This window comes from Rosa chinensis, chromosome 2 (genome assembly GCF_002994745.2).
Source record: "Rosa chinensis cultivar Old Blush chromosome 2, RchiOBHm-V2, whole genome shotgun sequence".
Classification (NCBI taxonomy): Eukaryota; Viridiplantae; Streptophyta; class Magnoliopsida; order Rosales; family Rosaceae; genus Rosa; species Rosa chinensis.
This window is the reverse complement of record NC_037089.1, coordinates 68395804-68406521: the sequence shown is the minus strand read 5'-3', so window position 1 is coordinate 68406521 and position 10718 is coordinate 68395804. Positions and strand designations below refer to the sequence as shown.

Sequence of the window (10718 nt, the reverse complement as noted above, 5' to 3'; positions counted from 1 at the left end):
AAAATGGAAGCCTAATAGTCAGACCCCGGAGGTAGGCTGTGGAAGAAGAACGATAGGCCTCGAGTGGCCTTCCGCCCTTCTCGCTCCTACTCCACGCGAAAAATCTGAGGAGAGGGATTCTTCAGAATCTGGTTCCGCCTCGTTAGGAGCGCCGCGTGTTCTTCAGTCTAACTGAAATCGGGGAATCCCATCCGGATTTTAAGAGACCAAAGACTTGCGGCTGGTCTTGAGATTAGGCCATAAGACCTACCCAGGTTTTGAGATTAAGCCATAAGGCCTAGGAATTTGAGGCTAAGGGTGAGATCGTGTGGAGAAGATTTCAGAAATTGAAGGAACAGAAGTAAGGCTTGTGAAATTATCTCTGGGAAAGCCATATTTGCTTTGTGAAATTCTCCAAAGTACAGGTATTTATAGGGCCAATCTCAGTAGCCTCAACCGTGCGATGGACAGTTGAAATATTTTCAACGCCATAAATAAGAGTATCAATGGAATTGAATGCTGGGATCTTGGAAATGAAGGTAATTGAAAACGAGTGGGAAGCGGGGCAGTCTTCAAGGAGGTAACCGCTCCATTTAGAGATTATCTTTTCAAACAGTTTCAATAGCAATAAAGGCAAATTAAACGCTGAACTGCTTGAAAATTTGAGCATATATTTGGGCCAAACAAAGTGGGCTAAATATTAAATTATTAATAATAATATTGTTCATACAAAATGGCCCTAACACTAGAAGCCTAAAGTTTTCGGCCTGCATGCGTTAAATGAAGTAAATATTCGTCCAAGCGAAAACTGGCATCGGCAGCGGCTCGCTCCGCCTGTCTGACCGCCTCGCGAGCTTGAGCTAGGTTCTGAGACAGTAGTTCAAAGGCTGCTAGGGGTTGCTCCAGCAAGGGCTCCTCATGCTCAAGCCGGGCCGTCACAGCAGTCAATTGGGCCTGAAGAACTTGGACTTGGGACTGGAGATGATTTTGCACGAGCCGCAAGTCTCTAACAAGGGTAGCCCTATCTCCTAGAAAGTCACTAGTGGAGTCCATTTGTTTAGCGAGGCCCTGATAGTGGGCCTGGGCTTGTCTGGCTTGCGCAGTCGCGGCCACTCTTTCATTAAGCCACTTGGGGAGATTCTGTAGCAGTTCGTCTATCTCAATGAACTCGTTCTCAGTGATGGCTTGCTTGCGACGAAGAACCCTCAAATACACTAGAGCCCTAACGAATGCGCCAGGCAGCAGGATATCGGGACTCAAAAGATGGTGAAGTCCGTCCCTAGCTTCATCTATAACTCCAGGAGGAGTCACATCAAGTACACGAGCTAGCCTTTCCAGTCTGGAAGGAGGCACAGGCAGTGGATTTGGGGCAGCAGCAGCAGGAGCTTCAAGAGGCTCCACAACAGGAACCGTTTCCAGCACCGGCTCGACATTCACCCTTTTTCCTGCTTCAGGAGCATGGGGGGCCGGCTCTTGGTTAGCTACATCTTCACCAGCTGGGTCAGCGGGATTGGCGCCAAGTACTTCCACAGCGACAGCTACTTCCCCTACAGGACCAAGATTCTGGTTTTAAAGAGGAATCATTAGAATGCCCAAAGAATAATACAAGAGTCAGGACATCATGCTTGTTAAAGAGAAACGTACCTCTACAGCCGGAGGCTCGTGAAGGGTTGCTATCGGCACGGGTTCTTGAACCACCTCGCTAGGAATTGGGTCAGGTGCTATCTGTGCCAGGACAGGTGTGGCGTTTGGTTCCTCACGAGGTGCATCTGGAAGAGGCATTCTGACAGGACCCGACCCAGGAATCGCCCCACTTACCTGGATACGAGCCTGCGGGGCCCACTATAAGCGAAATCCTACCGAAAATTCGGCAGAACCTCCCCTAAAATGGGCTACCCAAAATTTCACAAACCTGGACAAGTTTTCAACTATATCTTCTACTCAACCTACAATATCAAATTTACAATCCATGCACATAAATACATCCGAAAAGCTCAAATCCCAACGTAATCCTCTGTAAACAACAACAACTCACACAATAACATCCATCAAACTTCAAAGAAAAGGTTTATCAGAGCAACACTAAACTAAGCCGATATCATACAAGGTAGATTAAGTAATAACCTACAGACAAAAACGGAAGCGCTGATTCCCAAGTTCTTGAGCCTGGACGCAATCTCTGCTAATCTGAAATCTGGGCATTTGGAAACGAAGGGCCCAGGGGAAAACATATAAAATCCATTAGAGTGAGTGGACAAAACCGAAACTAGAATCAAAAAAATTTATGGTATGCTTCCCCATTTTTCTTTTTAACAAAACCATCATGCAGCCAAATCCTATGAAGTTCCAACTCAAATCCTTTTCCATGAAACTCATTTGATGACTAGGAAGGACTGCTTCCTAGGCATCTCATGCCATCGGGGAGGGACTGCCACCCGAGGACGCATCGGAAGGGACTGCCAACCGGATAGGAGGCGGTGATTAGTTGGGACTGCCAACTAGCCACAAGTAGTAGACGGGACTGCCGACTAACTACATCAAGTCATCTGGAAGGGACTGCCAACCAGATGACACTTCGGATGGGACTGCCAACCGAGCTGTAGTCTGGACGGGACTGCCGACCAGACTATTACCTAGAAGGGACTGCCAACTAGGTAAGATACGCATGCGCCAACTGGCCTCCTTGTCAACTGTTTCCTTTTTAAATCTTTTCTTTCCATAGAGTCACATTTTCTCAAATAACAATCCATTTCAAAATTTATACCATGCTGCATGCATTATTTAAATAAAATAAAGGTCCACTCACAAGTGAATCCCGCAGCTAACCCTGCTGCCTGCCTGTGTCCTCCTCGCTCGAGGGCTCAGTACGTCCTGTCACAATAGAACAGGATATAATACCCATTAAAAGAAATACTCTCAAAACAACCCATTCCCCTTGGAATAAGCGTCTATTAATCACAAATTATTATAAAATTCCACACTTCAATTCGAAATTAAATTCTATAATTCCTTACAACTCAATGCCCTCTAACTCAAAACCGCTCAATCGATTCCTTAACCATTCCAAAACCTCGCTTAATCTAAACCTTCACAAAGACCGTTCGATACTTAACAAAATTTTCCACCAATTTATAATATAAATCCTTTTCCAACATTTCCACTCTTTCTTAATTTTTCCCCCTTTTCAAGTTCACAAATTCAACTCCAACAATCTCAAATTCTCTCTACTTCCTAACAAACAATTCATAATAGCCTTATACCAAGAGTTTTCACCCAACACTACAAACATGACAAATCCATCAACCATGTTCAACAATCCAAATCCAACAAAACCTCAATATCCAACAATTTCAAATTTAACACAAAACTCAGAGATTAAAATCGATACCAAACAACCTAGCTATTCCAAAATCAACACCACAACACACCCAACCAATTCTAAACCTGCAACAGTCAACAATTTCCAACCAAAAACAACCCTCACAAACAGTTAATTAGCTTAAAAACAATTCAACAATTCTTCAATCCTGCAACAACATCTGAAACTAGGCAGAGAGGGTCAAAAATTCAACCCAAATCGGAAAATAAAATCCGACCGCCACTGTTCATCATCCCCAACACCTCCTCCTGCCAAAACAAACTACAAGGAGACAGATAAGGTGTTCCATCCTTCCCAGCGCCCCAAAAGCACCAAGATTTCCGGCCGGAGACCGCCGGAAATCGAAAACCAAATATTGAATTTCGGTGTTTACTGTTCAACACCATACCTCAACATCAATCTCCCTACCACAAGCTGAAAAGAGGTTGAAAACATATCTAACTCTTCACCAGGAACTAAAACCATGAAGATTTCCAGCCGAAACAGCCGGAAATCAAAAACCCCATCGGAGAAATCCCTAAACCCCCGATCAGCCATCCACCCGAAATAGCCCCAAACAAAGTTACCCATCGAAAAACTCTTACCTTCGGTGACAGAGGATGAGGAGAGGAGGCTGTGGTGGCCGGAGGCGAGCTCAACGACTTCCGGAGGTGGGGAAATCGGCCGGAATTCGGCTCCGGTGTGCAGGAAGGGAAAAAAAAGAAAAAGAGAGAGAAAGGGGGGGGGGGGAGGTCGGTATCGGGTTCTCCCGATTCTAAACTCTCTCTCTCTCTCTCTTAAAAAAAATCCTATTTCCCTTTTTTTTTTTTTTTCTTAAACCAAACCAATAATTTTTAAAAAAAAGAAAAGTACCTTAACACTTTAATCACAACTTCCCCGTAAAAACTCCAATCGAAACAAACTTCGTATCCACGAACTCGATTTTTAGTATCCTATGATAATCTCAAAGAAATTTCCTAATTTACCGGACTAAAGAAAAGTCACTTTTCGGTCAACCACGGTAAAAAGTAATTAATAAGTACGGGGCATTACACATTCTCTCTTCAACTTCAGACGAGCACTGGGAGGAGGTGGAGGATTATTGCTCCACTAGGATCGGGGTCAATTATATATTGCTCGCAACACTGGCAGGAGGTGGAGGATTATTGGAACCAATGGGCGCTTGGGCCTGTGAAGCAGATGTGCCTTCACCAGCAGCTGAGGGGCCTTCCCCAGTTTGTCTTGAGGACCTATGACGAACCTGCAAGCAAAGATTGTTATATGGTCGCCCGGAATGAAAAGAAGATTCCAATATGCACTTTTAGTTTCTTACCAATCGATCAGCAATTGGTTCATCTTCCACCCATGGATCAGTTGCAGGGTTAGAATGACTGCGCTTGCGGGCCAAGATAGTGGCGATCTGCCGGAGTCAAAGGATTAGACTTGACTTGGAAAGAAAGCATTTTAAAAAAAAAAAAACAAGAAAGTTCTTACCGTTTGCGGGTTATCATCGTTGGAAGAGGAATCTTCGACTTTAGGCTCCGTTATTACTGTTTTTTGCTTCCCAGACTGGCCAGTGGCTGGGGAAGCATTAACTGCGCGACTGCCAGAAGGTGGCACATTTCCCTAGTGCAGCAAAGGTTGAGTTAAAAGGGAAGAGTGAAAGAAGGAATAAAATATAAACCAAGATACTTACCTCTCGAGGGGCTTATGAATTACAATACCAGCCTGGGCCTGGGGAGGGGTTCGTGCCGGTTGCTGAACCGGCTCAAGAGGAGGCGGAGATTGTGCAACGTCTTCAGGAAAGTGAGCAAGTAGCTCAATGTCAGCAGCATAGGGATATCTCAGTTCCCCAAAGATGGTCGCAAAGAGTTTGTCATACCGTTGTCTCCAGCAATTGACAGAAACTTCTGCCCACCATTCCTCGTATGCTTCTTCAGTCCCATCCACGGCATCGATGTCCTTAGCCCAATCGGGAAGATTAACCAATGCAAGCATGCTTTGTACTGGCGAAGGCCCAGAAGGGGGCCCAAATCTACGCCAATAGGTGTTGTAGTTCTACGCCTACAATGGGAATGGCACTAATTGGACGAGGCCGAATTGGCGAGCGAAATGGTTAGGAGCTTAAAGCTCATAACTAAGTTCTTCGGCAGCAATCCAAATGTCTGAACAAGAGATCGCGCGGCGAAAAACCAAGCGCGCGCGATCACTGTAGCGAGGAGCGCCAGGCAGGAATCAGTTTTCAAGCGGAGCTGGGAATCTTCTACCCAGTACTAAGTTGCAGTAGGGCATCTCATGCAAAAGGTACATATATGTGAAGCACTCGGAGTAAGGAGGAGATGAGTACCTTTCATCGCGGTTGAGCCATTAACCCAAGAGTTGGTCAGCCAGTGGAAGCAGCGGGATGTCATCGCGACGAAAATATGGAAAATAAGTTTGAATCCAGAAGTCAAGGATCCAAAAAGGGCCAGAGATGCTAGTCTCGAAAGGATGCATAGTGGCCTGGTACAAAGTGCGATAGAGGGCGCCCAACATAGGTTGTCCGCGCCCGACACGGCGGCCATTGTAGAGGGCCGTTGCCAGAAGAGTCCAAGCACCAGTGGGCTTACAAGATGAAGTACATAAGATGAACTTACAGAGCCAGTACTCTAAGAAAGCAATTCTGCCAGTCGCATTGTGCTCCCTGCGGTAATAAGACAGCCACCGTGGATAGGTGCCGCTGCGACCGCTGCGACCGTTTTGGGCCATGGTTGAAGTGAAAGTGACATAGTCGAATTGGCCATGTAGGTAAGGCTCGCCATCAATGGGTAGGCCAGTGATAGTGAGAATATCCACCAAAGTGATACTCATTTGGCCAAATCGAAAATCAAAGGTGTTTGTGGCGGTGTTCCAAAAACAGAGAAAGGCAGTGAGCGGTGAACGATTGCCACCGCGCGAAAGACAAAAACAGAGATCGCTAGTGTGAGCGATACCTGCCGCTTTCCAGCGAGCCAGATCTCGTGTTCGTGCTTTACGATACCAGGAAAGCTCCGCCACGCTGATAGAGGATGGCTAGTGCCCTATTTTTGCTCGATGATTCTAGGCACCCCAACTGTTGAAATCCCTAGGAGTCCTTCGGAGGACTAGAATGGGCCGACGAACAGGCAGGCCATAGAAGGCGATGGCGTCGGTCGGGATAGAGCCTCGCCGCGCTAGGCCCAGTCCGACATGGTGGTTTGGGAACTGGAGGAGTAGGGGTCTCTGGATAGTGGTATGGAGACGAATACGGGAACCGATGCTGGTTCCCCAAGAGTGGGCAACCTGTTCATTTAGTTCTTCTTCTTGATCGATGACTATCTTCTTTGGGGGAGCCATTTCTGGGTTTATGTGAGGAAGATGTTGGCAGTAAGAGGGTTTCTAAGTTTAGGAGACTAAAAGAGTTTCTGATGTGACAGGTCTGAAGTGGCTGCGGGTTTAAATAAGAAATTTTGTAAGGGAAACGATACGACAGAAAGGCATTTTCGCAAGTGAAAGGACGAAACCCTCATTAATGATATCGTTTCAAGCAATCGGCGTGTCGTTTTAGCCCCCTTCAATCAGTTACATCTTCGCTGGCCTGATTTTGGGGCCTGGGGGGCAATGTTTGAGCCCAAAAGTAATTTTGGCAAGATCCTTTAGTGGATTTAGCACAACGGGCCGATACCTGCGGCCCAAAAATAAGGCTACTGGGGTTTGGGTTACAGCTTCGCCCATTCCGTGACCCATAAGGAAAATGAAACCTTATTGGAGTCAAGTAGCAGAGATTGAATAGGAAACTCCAATCAATAATCCTTCTATAGCAAAGAAAAGTCGAAACCCTAGGTATAAATACCGGGTTTAAAGGACGAAGAAAGGACCTCTCTCTCAAAAATCAATCAATCCCAGCGATTACAAAGCCTCCCCGGAGCAAACCTTCAACCTCTTTGAAACCCGGCGACCGTACTTCCAATCCTAGTCTCTCCAAGTGCCGACTGCCAGTACCACTACCACCGAGACTCTCTCAACCAGCGAAGCAAGGGTAACGCCCTCGCAACCCAGCGAATCTAAAGTCACACTTTAGTAAAGCCTGTGCTTTCTCCAAACTTCCTAGTGATTGCTCTGCTCAGCCTACAACGTTGAGTATCGATTCGGTGACGCGAAGAGATCACATTCAAAGTCCTTATCAGTAAGGCAAGAAGTCCTTTCTCGGAAGGCTAGAGAAGAACCTTGTGGCGAGGTTGGTGCTCTCCTCGCCCACAACGCTTGAAGAAGAAGTCAGATCAAGGGACTCCCCTGACGACTGCACCCCATGGTGCTGGCACGCCCGCGCACACGCTCAAAAGAGACAGTTTGCACGCCAACTGGTTTTGGAGCCAAACAAGTGCATCATGCAACCACCAGGTAGCTCGAGTCGTATACTTACTTAACCGGCTCTATATATATCAGCTCAACATGAATTAGTTGGACTAGAACCATACAGAAACTGAACAATTTAACAATTACAACAGAAACAAGCTATGAAGTGAACTGCATCACAATTTACACACATATAAGGTGATAGTTTACAGAAACACTAATTGTTCCAGAAACAGACAACGAAATATCACAAACAATTTGACAAAAACACCAACTGTTACCAAAAACAGACAACGGAATTTCACAAACAATTTTCAGCGAGTCCTGAAAGACAGTAGTGGTTGTACATATAATGAAGAACCGGTGTCCATATGAGAGCCTGTTGATGTAGAAACATCCCAAACCTCGGCTATTTCCGTCTGGACACGTTCAACCTCTGCAATGTGTTCGACATCAGAAGATTTACTTGACATTAGAATTCCCTCCAACTCAGCTGCTATTTCTTTCATAGTTGGACGCTTCTTTCCTTTCATATTCAAGCAACGTTTTGCAAGATTAGCAACCGCCACTATCTCTTCTTTCTTACCACCCTTCATAACTTCGGCATCAAGAATATCAAACAAACAACTCTCCTCCATGGACACAATAAAATGTGTTGCTAGGCTTCTCCCATCTTGTTTCCCTTCCTGCGATCTTGTTACAGAAACTGGTTTTTGTCCAGTCAAGAGTTCGGCAAGGACTACTCCGAAGCTATAAACGTCGCTCTTGTCTGTAAATTGACTAGACTGGAAGTACTCAGGGTCCAAATAACCAAATGTTCCGTTTACATGTGTCATGGTAAGATGTGTTTTGTCAATGGAAACAGTTCTTGATGTCCCAAAGTCTGCAACTTTTGCTCTATATTTATCATCCAGGAGTATGTTTGAAGACTTAATATCTCGATGGTAAATGGGCATTGAAGCAGATGAATGTAAGTAGGAAAGGGCTCCAGCAACTTCGGTACCAACTCGTAATCGCATTTCCCAAGTCAGAGGAAAATCCTCATCACGGCTGTGAATGTATTGAGAAAGGGTTCCGTTGGGTAAAAATTCATAGACCAATAGGGGAACTTCGCTCTCTAAACAACATCCCAAGAGTTTAACCACATTCCTGTGGTTAATTTGTGAAAGAATGACAATCTCATTAATGAATTGATTCACTTCTCCTCCATCTACTACTTTTGACTTCTTGACAGCAACAATTTTTCCATCTGTCAACATTCCTTTATAAACAGTACCTTGGCCTCCTTGCCCGAGAACTCTGTTTACATTAAACCGGTCTGTGGCTTTCTCTAACTCCTTTGCATTGAACAGCTTAATCTTCTCAACATTGACTTCGCCAGAAGATAACTGTTGCTCCAACAACAAACCACCATTCAGGCTAAAAAACTTTTGCTTTCGCTTAATGTTTTTCCTTTTCTTTATGACTTTGTGCAACCACCATGCGCCAATGATATGAAACAACAGTCCAAAGACACTGCAGAGAACTGAATTGCTCAATAAAATTAGAATAATGTAGTAACTTGATCAAAGGTGTATGAAAGGTGTAATGCCTGTTAGTAATCAAAGGTGTATGAATTTAGGATTTAGAGAATGTAGAGGCATACCTATAATGCCCAATTTAATCGGCTGCAATGGCCGAGGTTGTGGGGACAGTGGCTTGTAGCAATAAAAAGAACCATTAAAATTGGAACAAATATCAGAACCACAGCGTTGTGGATCCTCGCATTCATTGATATCTAAAATTGAATTGATAACGATCAATTACCAAATAGAAAGCTGGACTGAATATCAATTAAAAAAATTATAGCTATATCGACAATGTTTAAAAATGAACTTATTTAGTGTATCCACAAATAAGGGTTGTAGAAGCTTACCTTGACATCCACCACGCAAATAGGGGTTTCCTTGATAGCCCTCTAAGCAGGAACATGGACCTACTGAAGATGTGCAATTCCTGTTCTCCTCCGTAGAATTATCAATAGATCCCGCAGTCGTCCAATCTAGCACCATGGGGACGTCGTCCATCTCAGCAATGGCAGAAGTATTTGTTGAATTTGACGTAAACCATTCTGGGTCTACCAGAAATGCGTACTTGCAAGTTCTTTCACTGGTATCATTTAGTATCAACGGTCCAAAACTAATACTGAAGGTTGTACCAATGGATGAACGAAGGGATGTCTGACAACAGTCGATACCACCGCAGCTATTATTTACTAATATGCTACTGGGATAATCGCAAACGGACAAACAGACAGCAGGTTCTGTCCCTAATGCTGACTTGGACGTCATTGTCCCTGCAGTTGACTGGGACACCAGCCATGCAAGCCTCCCGCAACTCACTGAAGTGAACTTGTTCCTATCGGAGAACCAAAAAGGGGTTGGAAACAGGTTGGGTGTCTGGCGGTGGTTTGGCTTGTTAGGGCAATCGGAGAAGGTGATAGGATTTTTTATTTTTAATGTGCCCGCAAGAGATATCTCCAGAACCTCCGGTCGACCGTCGGTAAGGTTCAAAAAAGGTTTGGGAAGGTTGGTCGAGTTGTCACACAATATTTGGAACCACGGTCCGTGACTACAATTCGGTCCAATTCCAAAAGGATATGGGATTTCTACGTCTCCACAATGGGATTGACAATTAGGCTTTGCTAACAAGGGTGATGATGATACGCTAAGTATTGCACTACAGCTCAAAGACCACAAGGTCATGAGACTAATATCAAGTAGGAGCAACTGGACCTCCATTTTGCTTCTCCTCAATTGCTCCTTAGGAAGAAGATTTCTTCCTCTTATTCCCTACCTATTTATACAAGGAAGGGAATAATTTGCTCCATTTTGCTCCATTTTGTGGATGAGTAATTTGACGACTAATTCTCGAGTCTCAACTTGTTTAGAATTAAACAAGTATGAAAATAAAGGTGCTGGACAAATGGTTCTTATTGTACATTTTGAATGCAAATAGAATAGGGCTCACACTTCACTGAATGAAGAGA

The 10718-nt window shown here is 44.7% G+C and overlaps 2 protein-coding genes across 3 annotated transcripts; both read right to left on the bottom strand.

The window, feature by feature from the left end:
• Nucleotides 1–732: 732 nt before the first annotated feature.
• LOC121051325 lies at nt 733–1951 on the bottom strand. The gene is made up of 2 exons (XM_040513554.1): nt 1624–1951; nt 733–1542 (listed from the first exon to the last, which is right to left on the bottom strand). The coding sequence occupies exons 1-2, from the start codon at nt 1759–1761 to the stop codon at nt 733–735; spliced, it is 948 nt and encodes a 315-aa protein (XP_040369488.1). The 5' UTR covers nt 1762–1951.
• Nucleotides 1952–7753: 5802 nt separating this feature from the next.
• Nucleotides 7754–10718, bottom strand: LOC112188631 (wall-associated receptor kinase-like 1). 2 transcript variants are annotated; one of them, XM_024327782.2, is made up of 3 exons: nt 9606–10718; nt 9336–9467; nt 7754–9215 (listed from the first exon to the last, which is right to left on the bottom strand). In XM_024327782.2, the coding sequence occupies exons 1-3, from the start codon at nt 10468–10470 to the stop codon at nt 8005–8007; spliced, it is 2208 nt and encodes a 735-aa protein (XP_024183550.1). In that variant the 5' UTR covers nt 10471–10718; the 3' UTR covers nt 7754–8004. The 2 variants fall into 2 exon arrangements, with proteins under 2 accessions (XP_024183550.1, XP_040369600.1); XM_040513666.1 differs by lacking the exon at nt 9336–9467.